Genomic DNA, 26,631 nt, shown 5'->3' with positions numbered 1-26,631 from the left:
GACTATGCTTATTTATTTACCAGGGAGGTTTCAGAGGTTTTTTTTTTTAGAGGAAAGGAGAGATTTGAGGGAGATAAGTATAGTGTAAATGGGGATAATAATATTAAATTAAATGTAAAATGGGGATAATAATATTACCTATCTTGCAGTGTTGTTATGGGAATCAAATAAGATAATAATTGGGGAGGGTGTAAAAAAGCACTTAGCATAGTGCCTAACACATAGTAGGTGTTTAATAAATACTTATTCTCACCCTTTCCAGTAAGAGGAGAGTAGCATCATTAGTCTTTTAGAGTCATGGTTGGCTATCTCATTGGTTCTTAAGTCTTTCAAAATTGTTTTTCTTTAAAATGTTGTGTTTATTTTATAAAGGACCTTTCTTTTTATCTTTGAACTCCTGGGGGTATATCCCCAGCAGTGGGATCTCTGAGGCAAAGGGTATGGATATTTTAGTCACTTTTAGCATAATTCTAAATTGCTTTCCAGAATGAATTGACTAGTTCACAACTTCAGGAACAGTGTATTCACATGCCTGTCTTTCCACAACTCCTCCAAGAGGGGCTCTTCCCATCTTCCATCATCTTTTCCAATTTTCTGGGTATGAGGTAAAATGTCAGAGTTGTTTTGTTTTATGTTTCCCTTATTAATACTGTTCTGGAGCATTCTTTCATATAACAGATCATTGTTTGCGATTCTGATTTTGAGAACTATTTGCTCATACTCATTGACCACTTATTCATTGGGTAATGGCTGTCTAACATATTTGTTAGTTCTTTCCTTTCATTTTAAACTTAAGATTGCCTGCTACCTTTTGAATTTTAGAGCTAGAAACCCAGGGCTATTATAGTTCCAAAGAAGTCCATTCGTTCAATTCAATTCAACAAATTTTTATTATTTTTACATGCACGGGCCTTTCTTCATCCCCTCCAGCTATGAGAGCCCCCTCTGCCTTCTATTACTCTTTGTATACTTGTATATATTTTAGTTGTAGTTATTTGTGTATGTATCATTTCCTCATAATAGAAAGTGAATTCACTGAAGGCAGGGGTTGCATCATTTTTGTCTTTGTATTTGCAGATTGGTGCTTGACAAAGAGTAGGTACTTAAACGAATGAATGAATGCAGAGCACTGTGCTAGGCCTAGGAATGATATAAGGCTTAGATAAGAAAGTCTCTGCTCTCATGGAATTCATAGTCATGGAAAAGTAAGATCATTAATTTTCCCAAGGGCCTCAGGAAAGGGGTCATAAGAGTTAAAAAATGTCAAACTTTGAAAAAGAATTAACACAGAACAATCAGAAACTCTGGGATTTTTTTTATCCTTGTTGCTGAAGGCTTTTTCAAACTGTACAAGACCACTTATGATCTCTTAGTATGATATACTGCATTTAATTGATTATTTGATGATGATGAATATTGGATGTAGTGTTTCAATGCAGAGCCATAACTAAAGTCAGATGGCTGTAGCTTTGCTCCAGGCTGAAATTTAAAGGCAACTACCTGAAATCATATTCCCTGAACAGGTCAAAAACAACTGACTTTAGCAGCCATTTGGCAAGAATATGCAGTTAAAATACAAAGTCAGCCAATGACCATAAGATGATTTGAAGATATTTATCATGCTACTGGCCATTTGTGGCTCTTGCCCTACGCACCAGAATTTCTAGGTATAGCTCTGCTTCAAGGGTCATCATTTTGGGTGTAGGTATAGGATTTGAATTTGGATCAATGTATAGGATTATGGATTTACACATTCTTCTTTTAACTTCACCACCTGATCATTCCTCAACCTCCTGTAACTCTATCACTCCACTGAAACTGATCTCACAGAGGTCCCAACTGATTTCTTAATTACCAAATTCAATGGACCTTTCCTGATGCTTATCATCCTTTATTTTTCTACAGAATTTGGTACCGCCACCCAGCCTTTATTTCTGGGCTAAGCTTTAATCACTGAATGAGTGTTTCTTCAGTCAAACTAAGACCTGTTAAGACCTTAGCTTAAAAAGTCCAAGGTCCCCCACTGCATCTTGGGGCATCTCCAGTTGTCCTGATCTATATCTCGCCACTGGACCCAGATGGCTCTGGAGGAGAGAGTGAGGTTGGTCACTTTACACAGCCCTCCCTCATTTAAATCCAGTTCAGTTGCACGTCATGGCATCACCTCCCTGATGTCATTGGTTCTCTTAGAGAACGAGGGACAAAGAGCAGCAGCAGCAGCAATTTCTGGGCATTCTTTCCTTCCTTACTTTTTGAGGTATTGCTCTTTCCTTGTTCTTTTCTTACCTGTCAGATTGTTCCTTGGTGTTCATCACCTTCCTCTTTCCACCTGTCCAGTGTGTGTGTGTGTGCGAGCATGTGTATGTCCTCTAAGGCTCCGCCTTTGTTCCTTTCTCTTCTCTCCCTGTCTTTTCATTCTTTCAAACTTCATCTGGTCCCAGGGCTTCAATAATCTCATTAGATTGTGAATTTTTTGAATGCACGGACTATCTTTTGCTTCTTCTATCTCCAATGCTTAGCACTACGATTGCCACACAGTAGATACTTGTGGTTGTTTACTCCTTTCAGTCGTGTCCAACTTTCCATGACCCCAGTTGAAGTTTTCTTGGCAGAGATACTGGAGTGGATTGCCATTTCCTTCTCCAGCTCATTTTATAGATAAGCAACTGAGGCAAATAGGGTTAAGTGACTTGTCCAGGGTCACACAGCTAGCAAGTGTCTGAGGCCAGATTTGAACTCAGGAAGATGAGTCTTCCAAGCCCAGTGCTCTATCCACTGCATCATGCAGCTGCGCCTAGGAAGCAGGAAGACCTGAGTTCAAATCCAGCCTTAGACATTTACTAGTTTTGTGAGACTAAACACCCTTTCCTTCCATTCAGTAAACTCCAATGGCTCCCCATTATTTCCAGGATCAAATATAAAATCCTTTGGCATTTCTTTATAACCTGGGTCTTTCCTACTTTTCTGTATGTATAGTTTTTCATTCTACTCTCCTTTATATACTCTATGATCTAGATATACTTCCTTGCCATTCTTTGAATACTCATCTTGGGTCTCCTTGATTTTGCAATGTCAGTTCCCAATGCCTGGAAGGCTCTCAGTCCTCATCTCCACCTCCTGGTTTCCTTCAATTCCTTCAAGTGTCAGCTTAAACAACATCTTCTCCAGAAAGCCTACCCCGATCTCCCCAACTGCTAATGCCATGCACCCTAAAAACATTACTAAACTGTACATACCTTTTGACCCAGCAATACTGCTTCTAGGCATCTAGCCCTAAAGAACTCAAAGAAAGAGGAAAAGCATTCACGTGTACAGAAATATTTATGGCAGCTTTCTGTTATAGAATAGTAAAGAACTATGTTTTGTTATAGTAAAGAACATTAAGGATGTGTACATCAAGTGAGGAATGGCTGACCAAATTATGGCATATGAATATAATGAAATATATTGTATTACAAGAAATGATAAAAGGGATAGGTTCAGAGAATCCTGGGAAAACTTGTATGAACTGATGTAGAGTGAAGCGAGCAGAAACAAGAAAACAACGAACATAATAATTACATTATAAAAAGAGAACTTTGAAAGATTTAAAAATTTTGATCAATGTAATTTGTTGTTCAGTCATTTCAGTAGTGTATGACTCTTCATGTTCCCATTTAGTATTTTATTGGCAGAGGTATTGGAGTGGTTTGTCATTTCTTTTTCCAGTTCATTTTACAGATGAGGAACTGAGGCAAACAGGGTTAAGTGACTAGCCCAGGGTCACAGAGCTGGGAAGCATCTGAGGCTGAATTTGAACTCATGAAGATGAGTCTTCTTGACTCCAGGCCCACTCCATCTACTGTGCCACCTAGCTGCCCAGATCAATGCAATAACCAACCATAATTTGAGCAGACCATCAATGATGAATTGCTACCTACCACCCGAAAGACAGCTGATGGACTCAAGATGAAGAATGAGACATATATTTTGGGACATAGTCAATGTGGGAATTTGATTTGTTTGACTATGCAGATTGTTATAAGGGGCTTTCGTCTCTCTCTTTTTTTTCTCAATGGGGGTGGATGGGAGGAAGAGTAAACAATGCTTATTAGCTGAAAAAATAAAAATTAAATCTTTAAAAATATAGACAATTGGGCCTGATAGTTAACTTTCATCTTTTAGCAAGTCTCAGGCATTGAGAGACCAAAAAAAACCACTATTTCTGAGAAAACTAAAAACTAACTGCCTTTGGACAAGAGTTTGGGGGAGACTTAGATAGTTAAATGTCTTGTTTGAGAGACTTTAACAATCATTCTGTGGAGAAGACATTCTAAGGAGAATTTCTGTACGGAACAGAGTTAGTTTAATTATCTTTCAATCCTGATGAAAACTTAACTTGCTGAATTAAACCTTATTATCTGAAGAAAAGCAGTGAAATGACATTACTGAGGTAAAACCGAGTAAAATGTTATTCTGAGAGGAAAAGAGTTCGCTTTTTTTTTAGGGGAACTGATTCAACAGATTATAGTTTCATTATTTTAGAGAAGCTGACAGTTGACATGAGTGAAAGGAATGCTAATAAACAACTTTGTCTTTCCCTTATTTTTCTAGACCATAGAGGTGATGCTGGTAAGTGACCTTTCTCACAGCCAATGTTACTTAAACGTTTGTCTATGTTTCTGTATATATGGCCAGGAATACGCTATTTGTCTAAGTTCAGGTTTTGAGACTGAGACGAGATTTAACTGATGGACAAAAGGGGTTTCTTTGATATTACAGGAGTGAGAGATCTGAGAGAATTAATGATACTGTTTTTGCATTTTAAATAATTTATAAGATGATTTCAGATTATACCTCCTAGATTGCTTTTGAATTCAGTGAGAGAATTAATATGGTAACAAGTCAATAGCAGAATAAAAGGTGACATCATCATTGGTGTTTGTCCCTGAGAATACTTGAGAGGTTTTGCTCACAGATTCACAAACCCCAAATGGATTTCTTTCCTGGGGTTTTATGCATGGGATCGCTATATGTGAGTTAGCAAAAAAAAAAAAAAAAAAAAAAAGGCTGCTATGTTAGTAAGCTCCTTAGGGGGCAGGGATGATGCTTTATGGGTCTCTGTTTCACTTAATGAAGCTAGCATAGTGTTTAGGACACTTAATTAGGCACTTAATCAATGCTTGTTAAATTTAATTGGACTAAATACACCTATTCTTCAGTGCTACTACTTTAGTGTCACTCTTACCTAATCTCTTCATTTTCAGTATATAGAATATATTTCTATTCTTACACATCCAGCCATGAAGTCACATCCCACCCAATCTCAAGTGGTACCTATGAAGTTCAATTTATCTATATTAGAATAATAAATCTAGAGCTGGAAGGGATATTAGAGGTCATCTAATCTAACCCCTTCATTTCACAGATGAGGAAACTGAGGCCTGGAGAAGCCTCATGTCTGACTCTTCACAATCCTACTTGGCATTTTCTTGGCAAAGATACTGGAGTGGTTCACCATTTCCTTCTCCAGCTCAGTTGACAGATGAGGAAACTGGGGCAAACAGGGTTAAATTACTTGCCCAGGGTCACATAGCTAGTAAGTGTCTAAGGCTGGATTTTAACTTGCAAAGATGAGTATTTCTGACTCCAGACCCAGAGCTCTATCCACTGTGCCACCTAGCTGCCCCCTTTGGAGCTTTACTTTGATCCTTATCATTATTATTCTTTCAGTGTTAGGAAGTCTCATACCTTTCCCTTTCTTGCCCCCCAAAGGCATTCAGTAGTCATACCACTGCCTGGCTACCCTAAGTGCCATACTGCCGTACTTATCTTCTCTCAAAACCCATCTCTTATGTTAATTGCTCAATATTTAGGATCCAGAGTACTGTGGGGGAAAGAACACTGGCCTGGGATTCAGAAGATCTGGGTTCTGTTCCTAGTTCAGTCACTTATGCAATTTCCTCACCTAAAAAACATAGAGGCTTGACTGGAAAATCTTTAAGGTCTTTCCCTCCTGCTCTGATTTCTGTTGTTATAATTATTCGATTCAAGAAGCATTTTGGGCACCTACTATGTGCCAAGTACTAGGGATACAAAAGCAAGAAGGAAAAAATAGCTTGCCCCCAAGGAGCTTATATTCTACACAGGGAAACAATATGTCTACCGATAATTAATTGCAAAAGTTAGAAAAGGTTTCCAATAGATGTTGCCTGAGCTGTGGTTTGAAGAAAGTTAGAGATTTTATGAGTCAGAGGTGAGGAAGGAGAGCCTTCTAGCCATAGCGAGCATGGCCTGTGCAAAGAGAGGGAGGTTGTAAATGAAGTATTATATACAGAAAAGAGCAAGCAATCCATCTTGCTACTGGCTATTGTATACTAAAGACTTGGTATACCTGTCCTCACAGAGCTGAAAATTTTGTTGCGGAAAAAAGACTTACCCCAAAGTGAATACTATGAGATAGTCTATAATTAAGAGTCAAACTGCATGGTGTCAAGCAAAATGCTTTAGGGGTCATAGGATCATATATTTATAGCTGGAAGGGACCTTTAGAGGCCATCTAGTGCATTTTTGTGGTTGTTGTTCAGTTTTTTCAGTCATGTCCAACTCTTAAAGACGCCATTTAGGGTTTTCCTTTCTTTCTTTTCAAATTACTAGGGTAATTTGTCATTTCCTTCTCCAGTTCATTTGACAGATGAGGAAACTGAGGCAGAGTTAAGTGACTTGTCCAGGGTCACATAGCTAATAAGTATCTGAGGCAGGATTTGAACTCAGGGAAATGAGTAGTCCTGGCCCTAGGTCCAGCACTTTATACAATGCGGTACCACCCAGCTGCCCCTAGTCCATTTTACCAATAAGAAAACTGAGACCCAAAGAAATGAAATGACTTGCCTAAAGCCACACCAGGCGATAAGTGGCAGAACCAAGATTTTGGCCCACTTCTTCTAACTCTAAATCAACTTCTGAGTATAATGGAGGGGATCTCAATGAGGGCTGTAACAGCAAAGGATGGTTTCAAAGGGAAGGTAGGTTTTGAGACAGGTTTTGAAGATGGAACAGAAAAAGGAAGGAAGGGAAGAAGGAAGGCTAGGATAGGAGAAGTACGGAAGAATGGAAAGAGGAAAAAGAGGGAAACAGGGAGAAGGGACGGGAATAAGCATTCATAAAATGCCTACTATGTGCCAGGCACAGTGCTAAGTGCTTTACAAATACCATCTCATTTGATCCTCACAACTAATCCTTGGAGACAGGTGCTATTATTATTATTCCCATTTTGCAGTTGACAAAACTGAATCAGAGGTCAAGTAAGTTGCCCAGAGTCACATAGCCAGTAAGTGTCTGAGGCAGGATTTGAACTCAGGTCTTCCTGACTCCAGGTCCAGTATTCTATCCACTGGGTGGGTGGACAGTTGGCTAGATGGAGAAAAGGAGGGAATTCAAGGCTGTGAGAGGGAGGAGAAGAATAATCAAGGGTCACTTTTGAAGAAATCAGTCAGGTTAAAGGAAAGGATACAGGGCGGAGTTGTGGAAAGATAATGCCAACTAAGTGGAACCAGATTATGGAAGCCCAAGAAACACAGAGGAATTTTCCTTTGACATGGGAACCAATAGAGAGCCAATGAAAGGTTATGAGCAGAGTAATGAGGATGACTCAATAGGTAAACAGGATGGATGAGAGAAACTGGATTCACTTGGTAGACTCTCTTGGCATTCCAGGAGTGAGATGTTGGACTGAGATCCTGTGTATGTGGGGTGGGAGGGGGGGAGGAAGTGTTATGTGAGCATTGATTTGGACCTAGAAGGGACCTTTAAAACCACATAGTTCAACTTGCTCATTTTTCAGCTAAGGAAACTGTAGCCCAAGATCATACGAACTAGTTAAGTGGCAAAACCAAGGACTTCTGCCTCAGAATCCCCCACTGTTTCCCCTATATCATCACCTGAGGTTTGTTTTCCCTGATACTCTTTAGGAAACCCTACCTGGGATTCTCTGCTCAGAAACTGATAACTAGCTTTCATTGCTACCATTACCCAGGGCACTCACCACTTTGGAACCAGCACTGACAAATTTCCTGAGGTGACAATGAGCTAAACTCAAGGATGAATTTATCCTAGCTAGTGTTAACCTAACTCAGCACATCATGCTTAAAAGAATTAAAAATGCATGTTAATGGAGTGAGCAACAATAGCCGAATTCCTGCTACTGCTAGAAATCTTTCACTTCTCAAATGAATTACCTGCATTTTCCTAGCAGTTTTTCGGGCAATGCCTCCCCCACCCCCCTTTACTTTTCCAATCCAAAGGATTTATTACATTGGAAGAAATTCTTGGAAAGAGTTGTATTGTGCGGAGATTTGGGGAAGAAGAGAAAGACAGGGAAGAGAGGGTGCATAGAGCACCATGGCAGGCCAGTGAACTGGGCTATGGGGCTGGTGGAAACTTCCAGAATCCCAGAAAATTATGCCAGCTCTAAATAGAAAAATAGACTTCACCATAATTTTCTTTCTCTCTCATTTAGGGTTTTCCTTGTCAGTATTAAGTACTATAGACATTTGCATTCAAAAGAAGTTTGATGATCTTTTCTGTAATATTTGAAAATAAACCAAATTTTATTTGCATCAAGTACCAATCAAAACTGGGAAATAATTTTATAAATGGTTCAGATCGATGAGGAGGAAAAAAAAAACTTTTTTTTTCTTCATTTAAAAAGCACTTTACATTTATTGTGGTTTCACAGCAAGTCCTGTTATTTTATCACCATAGTTAAAGTTTTAGTGAGAATCAGGTGACTTTCTCTTGGAGTGTGTCTGCAAACAAAATGCTCCTTCTTGTGAAAAAGAGAAATACTAACTCAATCCATAGATTTAGGTGGGTCTGTCAGAGGCTCAGGACAGAGGGAAAGGAGGGATATGCAAACATCTCTATTGGACAGCTCCTTTCTTAAATGCTGGCATAGCCTATATCAAGAGAACTTGCTTAAAACCAGATCTTAGACTCTTGTCTCCTTAAGACTAGGTTTCACCAACAGGGCTGTTAAAAAAAAAATCAACCCCATATTCATTTAGGAAGATGAAGTTTCTGCCATGGAAGAAGGCTTCAGCCTTCTTTAAACACATCTAGTATCAACTTTATATGTAATAGTCCTCTGATAGGAATATGAACTTGAATTGGAACAATCCTGGAAGGGCTAAGGGAAATATTAAATTTTTTATTTCTTTCATTTATTAAGAGGGTACCATAGTTATGGGACTTGAACTCAGAAGCCAAATAGGTCTAAGGTTGTTCTGCCTTTTTCTTCCTTGCACATAGAATGGTTTAAAAGGTCACGTGAGTTAGAAACAAATTCTCTCACCATCAGAAAAGATCACTTCAGAGAGAACAGAGGGACTTTAAAATAATAATGAAAAGAAGCAATGTCAAACAACATAAGTGAAGAAATGAACCTTTGGGAAACAGTTTCTTAGCTCTATTATAATCATGGGATTAATGTTGTACCTGTCCAAAAAGTATTATCTTGGATTTACTCTCATTAAGAGGGGGCATTACCTACAGAAAATAGAAAAGTTGTCTCACAGAGGCATTCATCAGGAAATTGGTATGGGTCAATGCAGACTTGACTAAGGATGCTCCCATTTCTCTTATCATGGGTCACTTAAGTTGTTAACATTTTTTCCTTGAGCTGCCTAATTCCTTTTTGCCTTCCTCTCCTTAATAACTCTAATTCATTCCAGAAACTTAGTTCATAGGAACATAGATCTAGAGCTGGTCCAATCTCTCACTAGGATTGTATAGTGAGCAGATAGTATGTATGATAATCACCACATCTACCAGCAAATTTCTAGAGGAGAATGCAAGGATTTTCAAAAATATGAGCAGGCAGTAATGTTATTACAAGTGTGATTAGAACAACAGAAGGTCAATGTGTTGAAGAAAGTGAAGGTCACCTGATCTCATTTAACAGGGGAGGAACGTGAAGCCTAAAGAGGGAAAATAAGTTTTTCAAGGCTACCTAATGACTCAGAAGTCAAACCAACATGAAAATCCAGATCTTCTGACTCTCAGCTCAGGGCTTCCACTATACCTTGCTGATTTTCAATTGCTCCAATCAATCCAGTCTTAAGATATTATTAAAAACATGAACATTAATCAAATATGTTAACTATAATTATCTATTCTGGAGACCAAAAAACGTATATCTAAACTGGGTATCTTTCAAAAGTGCCATTCTTTATGTCAACATTGTACATGGTTATTATACATGGGGTTACCTCAGGCATCAAGATCATAGCTGGCTCCAAGGATGCCATTTTAAGAGACTCTCTCACTATTGGCTTTGGGGGTATCCATTAGAGTTAATTGCATTCCATTTAAAACTCTCACTAAAGCTGCCCTGCCTTGGAGCTGACAGTAGGTCCCTGTGTATACTACCAAATATGTTTTAAGGGAAAGAAGGGTGAGGGTGTGGAGACTCATAGAAATGAGAAACGTAAAGTCTTTTCCAGGTCATCTAGTTTGTTCTATAGGGCCAAGGAAGCATTTCTGAGCAAGACAGGATTTCACACTAATTAAAAGACCTCTGGGACCATTCAGGTCATCAGCCTCCAGGGCCCAATTCAGGATGCTTTCCTACAGTAAAAATGGTTGATTTCCTCATCAGGTCTCATGTTTAAACATCTCAAGTAGCAGGGTTTCCATGGAGCCTGTGGAAAGGTTCTTTGAGATGGAGAACTGAATCGGCTCATTCTATATTTTCAACCCCGCTTTCCCTCCACCCGCCAGGGCTTATAAAAGTTTCACTGAGTCATTTCCTCCTACAGGCAAGAGGCAAAATATTGAGAATTAAGGTATGTCCTTTCCCCTCTCTGTCTTCTGGTCAAGGTGTCACTTCCCCCTCCAAAATCCCAGGGGAAAAGGAGATTCTCCTCTCTGTTGCCAGGATTTGGTGCTGTTCTCATGAAGAGACCAATACCTCTCTTTCTTGACCATTGTGGGAAATGTTAAATCAAATTTAGTGATTTTGAGGTGCTCTTAAACCTGCTCGCTCTTCCAGTAGGAGATAAACAGGGAAGTATTATTGAGTCTGGTCCCTGCCCTAACATAGTGTTCCTCACAATGAATTCATTGGGAGACACAGCTGGTGGTCAGTTCATTTTTTTAAGCTCCCTTTTCACAGAATCCTTCTGTTACAAAGGAAAAGTGATAGAGGCAAAACCAGCAGGCAAAATGGTGGTCAGAGCCATAACAAGGAATTTTTTTGCAGGGAAAAATGGAGGGAGGGGCAGGGAGCAAGATCAGAAATCAAAGAAAGGTGGAATAGCTGGCCTCAGGAGTGGCCAGTGAGGGAAAGAAGAACATCCCAAAGCAAGGCCACCATCACTAAGGTTGAGACAGATGAAGGAGCAGCTCATATAAGAGGAAAAGGAAGAGTACTATGAGATGGTACTTTTGGCACCCTCTAAAGTTTGGTGCCCACAGACTAAGCTTTGGTCACCCTGCCTTATTTAGAGCTCTGTTGTCAGCCACCTGTTTATAACTGGTAAAGAACATTTAAGGTAGGAAATATGACTTGGATGTGTTGGCATATTCCTCCAAATAGGATATAAACCATGTTGAACTCGAGTTCAAAACACACAGCTCCCTCAACAAGAAAATCTCAAGGAATTTCTCCTTAAGATGCTCAGTATTCAAGCCATAGACCAATGGTAATTCTCACGCAGTTACTCATATAAATGAATCATGCAGAAGCAACTGGATGGACTCATCTGAGAAAGTCAGTAGGCAAGGAAAACTAGGAGGAACTGAAGGGAAATCTTTTGGCCATTTCTTAGTTCTTTGGGTGGAAGGTTGGTGGTAATGAGATATACATCATCCCAAGACCTGGAGAAAAAGAGAGAACACCTGCCTGGCCGATTTCAGCACTTTAGCCCCACAGAGAACTGATTTTTCTCCCCTCCTCATGGATAAAACATATACATTGATAAATATACCCAACCCAGTGGCAAGCAAATATCAGTGCTCAAGCATTCCCCACTGGCAGGCAGACCCAGCGGGCCTTTTGGCATCAACATTGCTCCACCCCTTTGCCCTCTTCTCCCTCTGGGTTACCTACTTTTCCCTTGGCCTGCAAGTACATCATTTGAAAATTGTGTGTTCACCCTCTTTCCCACCATAGTTTGAGATAAGTGAAAGTTTAGATTAATTACTGTTGGGCAGCATTATAACAACATTACCAGCACCAAAGGTAGCAGCTGAGCCAGCTGTACCAGTGACTAAGTAGTATTCAGTTTTCTCTTTATCTAGGACTCACTGGCAAGGGGGTTGCCAAAAGACTCTGGCTGAAAATGTATCTGCCAGAATCCAACAATCCACCCACCCTCATCCTTGTCACATACCTTCTAGCTCTCATGCCAAGGCAAAATTACTGCCTCTGACAAGATCTACTTAAAAGTGGCTCACATCCTCAGTCACTGGGGTCAACAAAAAAGGGAGAAGAAGTGTCAGTGTTGGTTACATGTTCCTAATCCACTCAAGAACATGGTTTGAGATGTTGGCGGAATAGCCAGCTAAACAATTCCAAGTGTGAGAGGGCTTCATGCACTTGGACTAAACCAAGATCAGACCAGTGCTTGAAGAGACTAACTGATGCACCTCTGCCCTTCAATTTCCCCAATGGGCAAGGCCAGATGCTGAAAGACAGATGCTGATGTTATGGTGACATCAGCAAGACTTGGTAATGCAAAAAATAATAATAAAATTTCCCAAGGCAATAGGGAAGAATAGTCTGTGAAGCAGGGGTCTTTGGTGGAGAATAAGTTCTTTTGCCGCAGAGACAAGACAGGATGAGGGAGAGTTCAAGATTTGCTGAGTCGCTTGGCTACATCAGCATAAGCCATCTCAATTTCACTGTCAGCTGCACAGGTGTTGGTGAATTCATCTCGTGCATAGGCATTCTTGAGGTACCGCCATAGACCCGTCATCTCCGCGGGGATCTCATAGTTGCGGTATTTCTTGGCTACGATCTGGAACAAAGACAACAGCAATTGATTTGAATGCATATTTGAGGGAGCGAGGAAAAAGGAGAAGAGTAGCATGGCAATTGTTTTCTTGAAAAAATATATGGCAAGAGTAGGTTGGGCATCCTAAAAAAGATCACCAGCAGAATGTGAGTTTATAAGGTCACTGCTGGTGGGATTTTTGTTTGTTCATTTCTAAGTGAGCAAGACATTGAGAATCGCAGAATCTTATCACTGAAAGGAAACTTAGTGGTCATTCTGTCTAAACTCCCATCCAATGTAGGAATTCCTTCTCCAACCACCTTTTTAAAAATAATATTTTATTTTCCCCCAATTACACATTAAAACAATTTTAACATTTTTTTTAAAGTTTTGAGTTCCAAATTCTATCCCTCCTTCCCCTTCCTGAGACAGTAAGCAATCTGATATGGGTTATACATGTGCAATCATGTAAAACATTTCCATGGTAGTCATTTTGTGCAAGAAGACAGAAAGAAAGAGAGAGAGACAGAGAGAGACAGACAAACAGTATCCTTCAGTCTGTATTCAGACAACATTGGTTCTTTCTCTAGAGGTGGATAGCAGTTTTCATCAAGAGTCCTTTGGGATTGTCTTGGATCACTGTATTGCTGAGAATAGCCAAGTCATTCACATTGCTTCATTGTAACAATATTACTGTTACTGTGTACAATGTCCTCCTGGTTCTGCTCACTTCACTTTGTATCTGTTCATGTAAGCCTTTCCAGGTTTTTCTGAAATCATCCTGCTTGTCATTTCTTACAGCATAATAGTATTCCATTACAATCATATAACACAACTTGTTTCAGTCATTCCCCAATTGATGGGCATCTCCTCAATTTCCAATTCTCAGCCACCACAAAAGAGCTGCTATAAATATTTTTGTACAAATAGGTTCTTCCCTTCCTCCCCCTTTTTTATCTCTTTGGGATACAGACCTAGCAACGGTATTGTTGGATCAAAGTCTCCAACAGCCTTTAAAAAAAAGGTGGCCATACAGTCTGTGCTTGAGCATCCCTATTACCCAACCACACAGGCTGTCCCATTATTGGCCAGCTTTCTCTGTCTTTCTGTCTGTCTTTCTCAAAAAAACAAAAACAAAAAAACAAAAATAAAAACCCCTTTAAGTCAAATTCTGCCTACCTTCAATTACTACCTATTGGTTCTGGATCAATGAGCCAATTCAATTTGATTCCATTAAAGAACTACAGAAGCACAGATTTAGAACTCCAAGGGATCTAGAGATCATCCAGTCCAATTCCCTCATTTTACAGATAAAGAATTTAGGACCACAGAAATTAAGTGACTTGCCAAAGGTCATAGGTATTAAGTGGCAGAAAACAAGATTCCAACCTAGGTCCTTTGACTCCAAAAATCCAGTACTCTCTCCAGTGGACCATGCTGGGCACTGGGAATGCAGAGACAAAATGAAAAATAGTTCTTGCCCTAAAGAAGATTGCATCCTACTTAGCAGACACAAGTTAGGAGAAAATGCAAGCTACTTTGAGGAAGGAGCATTAATAACATGCGTGATATGAAAAGATTGTACCTGAACTGAACCTTGAGGAAAGCTAAGGATTGCAAGAAGTGGATGGAGGTGAGGAGGGGGTGTATTCCAGTTAGGAGAGACAGCCTGTGCAAAGGCAAGGAGGTGGAATGCTAGATTGGGGGAACAAAATAGGCCAGTTTGGCTAGAACTTTAAGAATATAAATGTAGAGTGCATGAAGGTAGAATGCATGAAATGTACCCTGGAGCCACAAAGAACAGGCCTCTTTTACACTAGCCTTTGACACTGTTGATCACCCTCTTTTCCTTGATACTGTCATTTCTCTAGGTGTTTGTGACACTTCTCTCCCATGTTTCTCTTCCTATCTATCTGACCATTCCTTAGTCTCCTCACCCTTATGTTTCTCTTAAAGTATGGTTCAGGGCATCTGCGTGAGACTTTCCATTTATTTTTAAGTAGATATTACTACCAGGGGCTTGTGGGTATCATTGGGTGAAAAGAGGAAGAGCATTTGCAGAATAGCCAGACAACCCAGATCTAATTCTCTTAAATGGAGAAATGATGAGCAATTTGGGAGAGTGGCTTAACAGATGTCCTGGGAGTCGGGAAGACATAGGTTCAAATCTCACCTCAGACACGTATTGGTGGTGTCACTCCAAACAAGTTGTTCAACCTCCCTCTACCTACCCCAGGTGACTCTCCAAGAATCTAAGTTTCCGAGAAGGGGCTGAGCTTCTGTGGTACAGGGAGTTCCTTCCTGTGAGCTCCTGACATCACTGAAATGACAGGCTGTAGGATCATCAATTTCTAGTTAAAAGGGACCACAGAAACCCTTGAGTCTGACCTCCTCATTTTACAAATCAGGAAACTAAGGAACCCAGAGAAGAAGTGACTTGTGAAAGGTGACAAAGATAGTAAATGTCTGTCACAGGATTTGAAATCAGATCTTCCTGTATTCAAGTCTAGTGCTCGGCTATCTTTCATAGATGCAGTTTAAAAACAAAACCTTGAGAGATACAGAGAAGGTTTGAAATTATGCAGTTATTTTAAGAAGTGGAACACTGAATTCATAAGGTAGCATCATGTTTAACCTAAAATAAAGAATTCTGAAGGAAAAATCAACAAGTTTGAGGAGTATAAAAGATTAAGAGGAAAGAGATGTGTTTTCTCTCCTTTCTGCTAAACATGAAAGGAATGAGTACAGATCAAAGTTACTATGGCTAGTATGAGATAGTATATATCAGTCTTCCTGGCAATCATTTAAATGAAAGGGAAAAGCATGGTGTCCATGAGCTGCTGGGCAAACACCGAGCCCTTTCTGATTGCTCACCATTCCTTTTTCTGGCAGATAACCTAGCAACTACTCAAATGAATGAACATTCTGATTTGGTTGTATCCATATAGTTCTTTTGTGAGACAAAAACTTGCATTTGTTATCATTGGCCCTTTGTGTACCAGCAGCAGACAAGGTAGGTCTAATTTCATAGAGAAGTCCGAGAATCTTAGAATGTCAGCACTGAAAGGGGTCTCAGGAGAACATCTGGTGGACCTTCCCCCCCCCCGCTTATATTACAAATGAGGAGACAGAGACCCCCAAAGAGGAAATGCTTTGCCCAAGGTTAGATAGACAAGTAGGGGCAGAGCTGGAATTGGGCATCTGAAGCTCTTTTCACCGTGCGTTGGCACCTTGATACAAATGAGAAAAGTATTCATCTATCCCAAAGAATCTGTTCTTATGTTACTCTGTCCAATTTCCCTAAGTATTTTGTACATAGTAGGCACTCAATAACTCCTAACATTTGAATGATGCCTTGCTATCATTAATTTTATGGAGATGGAAATTTAAGAACAAAGTGTTGATTTGGCAAAAACCACCCAGCAAGTTAGTGGCAATGCCAGGCCTGCCTCAATTTTCCTAGGTCAAGCATACTGGCTACTAATCTCTCTAGTGTTTGTCATAAAATCTGGTGTCACTGGATAAGAAGGAGTTACTTAAGGCAAGCAATGGTAGAGTCCTAGTATGGCCATTCTAATCAAAGGTAGGAGGCAATCACCAGTGTTGATGAAAAAAACGGTCTACAACAAACAAATTGTTCTTTAAAAATGTTTTGTTGTCATTCCCCAGTTGATAAATGGTTAAAAGATATGAACACGCAGTTTTCAGATGAAGAAATTAAAGCTATCTATAGTCATATGAAAACATGCTCTAAATCACTATTAGAGAAATACAAATCAAAACAACTTTGAGGTACCACATCACACCTATCAGATTAGCTAACATGACAAAACAGCAAAATGATAAATGCTAGAGAAGGTATGGGAAAGTTGGAACATTAATGCATTGTTGGTAGAGTTGTGAACTGATCCAAACATTTTGGCAAGCAAGTTGGAACTATGCCCAAAGGGCTATAAAACTGTGTATACCCTTTGACCCAGCAATACCACTACTAGGTCTGTTTCCCAAATAGTTTTTTTTTAATGAAAGAGGACTTACATGTACAAAAATATTTATAGCAGCTCTTTTTGTGGTGGTGAAGAATTGGAAATTGAGGAGATGCCCATCAATTGGGAAATGGCTGAACAGGTTGTGGTATATGATTGTGATGGTATACTATTGTGCTGTGGGAAATGACAAGGTGGGGTGTGGTTTCAGAAATACATGGCAAGACCTATATGAACTGATACAAAGTGAAGTGAGCAGAACCAGTAGAACATTTGTACACTGTAACAGCAATATTGTATGATGATCAACTGTGAATGACTTAGCTATTCTTAGCAATACAATAATCAAGTCAATCACAAAGGACCCATGATGAATTCACATCCAGAAAGACATAATTGAGGAACTCTGAGTGCAGAGCAAAGCATACTTTTTTTTTTTCTTTTGACGAGGCAATTGGGGTTAAGTGACTTGCCCAGGGTCACACAGGTAGTGAGTATCATGTGTCTGAGGCCGGATTTGAACTCAGCTTCTCCTGATTCCAGCACCAGGACCAGGATCCAGGACCAGGATAGAATCCATTGCGCCATCCATTGCCCCCAGAGCATACTTTTTAAAACTTTATTTTTTCTTGTTTGTTTGTGTTTTCTTTTGCAACATGGCTAATATGGAAATATATTTTACACAAGTTCATATGTATAATTGATATCACATTGCTTGCCTTCTCAATGAGTGGGGGAGGAGTGGGAAGGAAGGAGAGAATTTGGAACTCAAAATTTTAAAAAAATGAATGTGAAAAAAAATTTTACATGTAATTGGGAAATATTTAACAAACATTTAACAAAATAAGTCAAAATATATAAAAAAGAAAGAAAAGTATTCTCTATTGTAGGTTGGTTGGAATGTCCCCATGTGTCTCCATATTGCAAGTGCATTTTGAGGTTTGTAAAGGACATAGCACTACTTTTCATCATAGTGTCGATGCAATGTGCAATGGCAGATTTCTTCCTTCAGGCTTTCTTTCAGGGTGAAATATGAAGCGTTAAAGAGCTACAAAGACCCCTAGGGCCCCTAGAATCATGAAGAGACTGAAAGTTTTGGGTCTAAAATGCCTGTTACATTGGCTTGCCATGTAACAAAGAGCTAGGAGAGACAGACAGCCTGCACACTAAATGACTGAGTCTGGAACCAAGAGAAGCTCAACAGATAAAGATAGGGGTCAGCAAACAACACCCTGTGGGCTACAGTCCACCGCCTATTTCCATATGCACAAGAGCAAAGAAAGCTTTTTATATTTTTAAATCAAGCTCAATTGCATTTTAAAAAGATTAAAAAAGAAAAAAAAAACATTCTTAGCTTGAAGGCTATACAAAAACAGGTGGACAGGCTTCTGGGCCATAGCTTGCTGAGCCCTGGTCTAGAATAATGGGCTGAATCTAAAAGCGTAGAATTAATATAAAATCTTACAACTTGAGTTCACAAAAGCAACTTCATAAGACTGAAGAGGTATGGCTAGACAGCAGACCCACTGGAAAGGATTTGGGAATTTTGAGTAAAATGCAAACTCAATGTGAGTTAACAGTGTGATATGGCAGCCACGGAAAACAAAAGCCTGAATCAGGCTGTACTGAGAGGCACCATGCCTAGAAGGAAGGAGGTGATCTCTGTCCTCTGGCCCTGCTTAGACCACATCTGGAGTGCTGTGCTTGGTTCTTGGGACCACAACTGAGCAATGATGTTGATAGGCTAGAGAGCATCCAGAGAACATATAGCTAATGTGGGAATTTGTTTTGCTCAACTATGCATATTTGTTACGGCAACTTTGTTTGTCTTATTTTTTTCCAATTAAAGGTGGGTGAGAAAGAAGGGCAGAGGAGAGAGAAGGATTGGAAGCCAAAAAAAAAAAAAACAAAACTTATCACAAAGAAAGCATCTGGTGAAAGGTGAACTATGGGAGGCAACATAACGTGGTGGGACAAACAACGGTTCCGGAGGAAAAGAGCCTAGGTTCAAATCCTGCCTCTGACACTACAGTCTGTGACCTTGGCCAATTCACTTAATGTCCCTGAGACTCATATGTACAATGAGTGAAACGTTTTGGTTCCTGAGCTCCCTTCTGGCTCAAGAGTCTGATTGTTTAAGATGGTGGTGTGCTTCAAGATTACGCCATGGGAGAATCTGCTGAGGCAATTCTCCTGAAGAATAAAAGACTTAGGAGATCCTAGGATATGATGGCTATTTTCAAGCATCTTAAAGAATCACACTTGTTCCTCTTGGACCTTAGAGGGCAGAACTATGAAGAAGAGGTGGAAGCTGCCAGGAGAAAAATTTAGGCTTCCTAATAATTCGAATCATTCAATTCAGTAATTCAATAAATATTTAATGAGTGCCTACTATGTGCCAGGCACTATGCTAAGCTCTGCGGATATAAATAAAAAAAAGAAAGTCAGTTCTTGTCTTGAGGAACTTATAATCTAATGGGGAAAGACAACACAGAAAAATGAAGCTGCATAGGAGAGAAAGGGGGGACCACCAAGGGGTATGATGTTTGAAACCAAGCAGAGCTGCTAATGGAAAATGGAGTTACCAGAAAAGTTTGGAAAGCTCTGAGCCTTCTGTGAAGGTAGGCTTAGAGAGAAGCTTATTGCACCATCCTCCAGCTCTCCAATCAGAGGGGAGAGGCCACTGAAGAGCTTAGAAGACAAAGTATTCAAAACTGAGTCAATCAGCATAGTGGTGACATTTCAGGTGAGCAACTTATATTGTAGGGGCCATGATGTTTCAAGAAGTCAAACCCAAGTAGAGCTTCTGGCGAAAAGTGGAAAGTTACCAGGAAAGTTCTGGAAGGACTTATTCCAAAGTAAAAAAAGATATATAGGCTGTCAGAGGATGCTGACATACAAGATGACCATTGTAAAACACACTAGTAGGTGAGCATCCTGGGCATCTAGGTGGCACAGTAGAGAGAGCACCGGGCCTGGAGTCAAGAAGTCTCATCCTCATGAGTTCAAGTTTGGCCTCAGACACTTACTAGCAGTGTGACCCTGGGCAAGTCACTTAATTCTGTTTACCTCAGCTTCCTCATCTGTAAAATGAGCTGGAGAAGGAAATGGGGAACCTCTCCAGTATCTTTGCCAAGAAAACCCCAAATGGTGTCATGAAGAATTGGACATGACTGAAAATGACTGAACAACAACAAGGAGGAGGAGAACATGCAATCCCTCTGTAATTAATTGATCACAAGGATCACCTTAGGACACACCTAGTCTAATCCTCTCATTTTCCAAATGAGGAAACTGAGGCCAGGGCAGTTAGGTGACTCGCCCAAGGTCACACTGGTAGTGGCAGTGGTAGGATTTCAACCCAGATCCTCTAAAACTAGGGAAAGTTGCCTTCCCTGCAGCTCTCCTGGAGGCCTGGATGAGTTCTCAAAGAACTGCACTGATTTGGCCGATTTGTTTCCTTGTCTGCTGAATGGACTCCCGGAGGGGTGAGCTACAAGTGTTTCAGACAACGAAAGTTCAAACCAGGTTTTTGCTGAGAGCTACAGCCAGGTCCATTCAGCTTCCATGTATGAGGATGAACTTGAGAGGAAGCCAAGGGAGAGAGAATGTACGCACATGACTTTCTGACGTGCACAGAGACGTTCCTGCCTCATGTTCTGAATTTGCTTTTTCATATGAAAACAGTTAGCTCCCACAGCCCAGATTAAGTCTTGGCTCCAGAAACCAAACCGGAGGCACGACTTGGCCCCTACTTCCATCTTTCCTGACTCGCAGAAGTTTGCCGGGTCTCTGGGATCTGATAAGTGGGATCAGCAGAAATCTAAGGAGACACAATATGCTGCCTGGCCTCTATGCCCCGCCGTCGGTCATCCCGTAACTGATCCCTCATTTCTGTGGGAGAGAGTGACTAATGGAGTGTTCCTCAAGAAGGAGGTCCTGTAATAGCCTCCAAGAGCTGGAACCAAGCACACCACCTTGCCCATGGCAGGTATTCAATAAAAGATCCCTCAGTCGTAAAGTGAGCAGGTTGGATGAATGAATGAATGAATGAATCTATTTTAATTTCCCAACTTTACAGAAAGGGAAACTGAGACCCAAAGTAGTTATGTGACTTGCCTCATGTCATAAAGCTAGTTAGTGGCAGAACCTGGGCAAGAACCCAGGTGACCTGATTCTCAGTCCTGTCGTTTTCCTATCACCTCACCCTGGCTAAGTGAATTGGACTGGAATTCTGGCATTCCTAATGGGAGCAAGTATCCTTCAGGACAAAAAAAAAAGATAAAGTGTGCTTTGGAAAGATATCAAAAGGCCTATAGTCATTGATGACCGTAAAGAAATACACTCTGGCCAGAACTACAGATGACCACTGGATCAGCCCCAAACCATCATTCTGACTCAAGTCAGCAAGCAGGTTGTGCAGGTTTTTCCAGACCATATTGACACATCTGGTTCACTCATAGTTTCTGGCTAGAAACTATTGCCTTCCTTCTGAGATTACCATCAGGAAGGCCCGAGTTCAAATCCAGCCTTAGATACTTACTACCTGTGTGACCCTGAGCAAGTTACTTAATCCCTGTTCACCTCAGTTTTCTCATCTATAAAATGGGGATAACAGCACATACTTCAATTGTTGTAAGGACCAAATGAGATGATAATAATAAGTAATAACAGTAAATAATAGTAAAGCACTTAGCACAGTGCCTGGAACATAGTAGGTGCCACATAAATACTAGTTATGATGATAATGTATATAGTTGTTTTTATGACATTTCCCCCATTAGAATATGAGTTTTTTGAGGGACTGTGTTTTTTTTTTCCTTTGTATTCTTGGGCTTAGAATAGTACTTGGCACAAAGTAAGATATCGATAGATGCTTGTTGACTGACTGATCACAGACCTGGAAAGTACTGATGAGTGCTGACTAGGGACAACAGAGTCTGCTACAGGTCATGGATTACAACTAGACCATGTCCCAATTCAACTGAGAGACCATATACATAGATTTGGCCTCAGACTCCAGTAAAAATTGGCAACAAATAGTTACAAGAAGCTTAGAGTACTACCAGTGTGTCCAAGGCGATCATTTTTCCTTGAGTGAGTTTTTCTCCTTCATCCATATCATGCTTTCCCTCAAAGTGTGTTTTTCTTCCTACAAGGGACCCATCTTATCACTTCTTCTGGGTCTTTCTGATGCAAGCTCTGCAAGTAGACTGTGCCTCACTGTTCTGAACCTCAAGTGAGATAGAACATGTATGCTAAATAAATGTTTATTGACTAACTAACGTACCTTCACGCCATGCTCCTACATGCTAGCCTCCAGCTCTGACCTGGCACTCCAACTCCTGCCCCGGAGCTCTGGGCTTCTAACTGAAAAGAGTTTGCCACATCTCTCCTGACCCAGAAACTCCTCCACCTTCCTCCTCCTGAGCCCCCTTCCTCTCCCACACACACATATTCTTTCTACCTCTCAGTAGAGTATTGGTAGAGATTACTCAGTTTGAGTAATCAAATCAACACTCTTTCTTAGAAAGGACATAAAATCAACAGCCTAGTGATTAAATGCATTGTTCCTATGAATTTCTGGTCCAAAATATCCTTCCTGACCTGCCCAATACACAGGGTAGTGGTGGCCAGAGAGGGATATTGTGATTTGGGTAGTCACAGATATCATGAGTAGAGCCATAGGAGACTGGAAAAGGGTTGGAAGACCTGAGTTCAAATCCAGCTTCAGAAACTTACAAGGTGTGTGACCCTGGACAAGTCACTTAAACTCTGTTTGCCTCAGTTTCCCCATTTGTAATAGCATTTACCTCTCAGGGCTTTTATGAGGATCAAATGAGATAATACATACGTAAAGTCCCTTGCAAATCTTAAAGAGCTATGTAAATGTCAGCTATCATTATTTACTATTATTATTATTATCATTAAGTGTGTTGTCTTTTCCTATTAGAATGTAAGCTCCTTGAGGGCCAAGTTGCTTGCTTTGCATATTTGGACCCTGTGCTTAACACAGTGCCTGGTACATTGAAAGAACTTACATTTTTTTCATTCATTCATTTATTCACTGTAGGGCGGAAGAGAGTCATGAGACATAAAAGATGTTATATTTTCAGACAAACTGCTGCTTAACCACAACTCCCCCATCTTACACTTGTGAAGTTGTATTTGGGTACCAAGTACAAGACTTTAAATTTATCCCTATTAAATTTCATCTTATTAGAGTCAGCTTGTTGCTCTGGCCTGAGCTGGAAAATCCTTTTGGATCCTGACTCTGTCAACCAGTGGCTGAGCTATCTCTCCCAGCTTGATATCATCTGCAAATTTGATGAGCTTACCACCAATACCTTTACCTAAGTCACTGAGAAAAATATGAAATGGATCCCTGGGGGATTCTACTGGTGACCTCTTTCTATATTGATGCTGACCCTGTTTCAACTACTCTTTAACTCCAGCCATCCAACCAGTTCTGAATCCGATTGTATTATCTAATACATATCTCTCCATAAGCTGAACTTGGAATCAGGAAGAACTGAGTTCAAATCCTGCCTCAGATTCTCATTAGCAGTGTGACCCTAGCCTCTGTCTCAGTTTCTTCATTTGTAAAATGGGAACGGATTGCTGTGAGGATGAAATGAGACAATATGCATTAAGAGCTTTGCAAACCTTCAAGTCTATATAAAGTATTAGCTATTATAATCAGAACAGTATATTCTGCTTTATCAAAAGCTTTGCTAAAATCCAGGTAAAACTATATTCCCAGTACTACTCTCATCTACATGTCTAGTAATCCTGTCAAGAAAGGAAATGAGGTTAGTGCGGCACGTGACCTGATCTTAATGAAATCTTCATGATTCTCTGTAATAACTGCTTCCCTTTCTAATGTTCAGCAACCATCTCCTTTTTTTAAAAAAAATTTTTATTTTTATTTATTTATTTTGGTGAGGCAATTGGGGTTAAGTGACTTGCCCAGAGTTACACAGCTAGTGAGTATTATGTGTCTGAGGCCAGATTTGAACTCAGGTCCTCCTAACTCCAGGGCTGGGGCTCTCTCCACTGCACCACCTAGCTGCCCCCAACCATCTCTTTAATGATATGTTCTAGAATCTTTCCAAGAAATGTCCAAAGAAAAGCAACTAGAATAGTGAAGGATCTTAAAATTGTGTTACATTAGGAAGAACTGGAGAAGCTGGGGAGATTTATTCATGAGAAAAGAGGACTTAGGGGGATATAATTCCTGTTTTCAATTCTTTGAAGAGCTGCCTTATAGAATCAATCAACCAACAAATATTTACTAAATATCTGCCACATGTTAGAGGTTGTGTTAGGTTTCTGGGAATACAAGGACAAAAAAATGAAAAAAAAACTCTGTTGCTCCAGGAGTTTATATTCTAGCAAAGAAGAGGGATTCCACTTGCTCTGTGTTGCTCTAATGAGTGGAAAAAAGATCAAAGGGTGGAAGCTACTGAGAAGGAGATTTTGGCCCAGTATAAGGGAGAACGCTCTGGCAATTAAACCCATCCAACAACAGGATAGTGCAGTGTGAAAGGGTGAACTCCCAATCACTAAAATTGTTCAAGCAGAGGCTGTCATCAGGGCAATTGTAGAAAAGATTCTTGCACTGGGTGGGAGGAAGTTGGACCAGCTGACCTCTACTGTCCCTCCCAATTCTATAAGGCTATGATTATGATAAAATATATGATAAAATGTACATGGTACAAGCAATAAATGCAATGCTAGCAGGTAGGTCCCATAGCTTGCTGCACCTTTCTTCTGCACTACTAAAAATGAAGGATGGTGAGAGACCAATATGAAAAAAATAACAGGCACATAGCAAGGCTTGCAAAACACTTAGCATACATGTTCTATCTCACTTGAGGTTCACAACAGTGAGGCACAGTCTACTTGCAGAGTTTGCGTCAGAAAGACCCAGAAGAAGTGATAAGACGGGTCCTTTGTAGGAAGAAAAACACACCTTTGAGAGAAAGCATGATATGGATGAAGGAGAAAAACTCACTCAAGGAAAAATGATCGCCTTGGACACCATTGGTAGTACTGGCTCTTGGAAGACACCGAGCCAGTACCAGGGGGCTTTCTGCCTTACCTTGACCACATGGAGTTTGGGTAGCAGATTGCAGTCAGCAAGGGTCAGCTCCTCTCCATCTAGAAACCTGCGCCTGGAAATCTTCTCGTCATCTCCACAAGTATTAGCATCTATCTCCTCAGGCAGGGGTGCTTTCAGGTAATCATCCAGTTTCTTCAATGCCTTTGTCAAGCCTCTTTCAAGAGCTAGAAGGCAAGACCAAAAACAATTTGTAAAATTTAAAGGTTTTTGCTAATCTCTTTGGCAATGATTATTGATTCATTCAGCAAATATTTATTAAGCCCTTCCTGTGTGTCAGGTCACTGGAGAGAGAGGGAGAGAGACAGACAGAGAGAGAGAGAGAGAGAGAGAGAGAGAGAGAGAGAGAGAGATTGATTCTCATCTATAAAATGAGGGTGATTACGCTAGAAATCACAGGTTTCCAAAGTGGGCAATACTGCCCCCTGTGGGGGCACTGGAATGATAGGGGGATATTAGTAGTCTGGGGTGCAATTAGGGGGCATTGAATAAAAATAAGGGGGCAGAGGAAGCATAAGGAAAGAAGATAAAATTTTGAAAAACTATTCGCACACATTTTATCTGTTATGTAACAGAGTCAAAGTTGTAGTGATTGTATTACTTTCCAAATAAACACACAAAATGAAAGTTATAACTAATCAGTGATCAAGTTCACCAACAGGTCTTAACAAGCAAGTGTTGGCAGGTGAGCCTGTTGCACATTGTTGGGAAGTCCAGCATGCACTGGCAGGAATATGTGTGTGTAATCATTTGTTTACAACACAATACTATACAGTTACATGATGCAATATTGTGCCATCAAAATTTCAATGCAGGAAAAACCCACAAATTTACATTAAATTTAAGATGCAACATTTTTTTTCTTTTTTTGGTGAGGCAATCAGGGTTAAGTGACTTGCCCAGGGTCACACAGCTAGTAAGTGTCAAGTGGTCTGAGGCCAGATTTGAACCCAGGTCCTCCTGACTCCAAGGCTAGAGCTCTATCCACTGTGCAATGCATCATTTAAAAAAAATTATATTTTTTGAAATGATGCAAATTAAAAAACAAACAGTAAAGGGTTAAAGAAAGTAGATTTCCAGGGAGTGTTGAGTAATTTTTTTACAGGGGGCAGTAAGCCATATAAGTTTGGGAACCTCGAGATTAGACGGAAGGTCCCTTCTCTCTCTAAATCTCAGATCTTATGATCCTGTACTATTATGAAACAACTTTGTTAGGGGAAAAGTAAGCAGCATAGAGTAACGGAAAGAGCATTCAACTTGGAGTCAGGAATACCTAGGTTCAAATTCTGCCTCAGACACTTATTCAATATATTACTCTGAGCAAGTCACTTAAAATCTCTGTATAACAGATGACAGACCTTAAAAGTACTGATGAAGACTGACTGGGAACCATAAAGTCTGCTACAGGTCATGGATTTCAATCAGAATCTTTGGTCCCAATTCAACATGCACATATATACATATATAAGCACAGGCATACATATGTATGTGGGTATACACACATATATGCATTCTAAGTTACAAAGAACTTTAAAAGTGTAATATAAGC

At 40.2% G+C, this 26,631-nt stretch overlaps 1 protein-coding gene across 1 annotated transcript in view; it reads right to left on the bottom strand.

The window, feature by feature from the left end:
* Positions 1–8,647: 8,647 nt before the first annotated feature.
* Positions 8,648–26,631, bottom strand: part of CLIC5 (chloride intracellular channel 5) — a 128,199-nt gene continuing 110,215 nt past the window's right edge. The window contains exons 5-6 of the mRNA XM_027838333.1: positions 25,065–25,249; positions 8,648–12,998 (exon numbers count right to left, since the gene is read on the bottom strand). Of these exons, the coding sequence (XP_027694134.1) occupies positions 12,831–12,998; positions 25,065–25,249 (353 nt within the window). The 3' untranslated portion in view covers positions 8,648–12,830. The remainder of the gene's footprint in view (positions 12,999–25,064; positions 25,250–26,631) is intronic.

This window comes from Vombatus ursinus, unplaced genomic scaffold (genome assembly GCF_900497805.2).
Source record: "Vombatus ursinus unplaced genomic scaffold, bare-nosed wombat genome assembly UNPS02014826.1, whole genome shotgun sequence".
NCBI lineage: Eukaryota > Metazoa > Chordata > Mammalia > Diprotodontia > Vombatidae > Vombatus > Vombatus ursinus.
The sequence above is the reverse complement of the archived record's forward strand: the minus strand, read 5'-3'. Positions and strand labels throughout refer to the sequence as shown.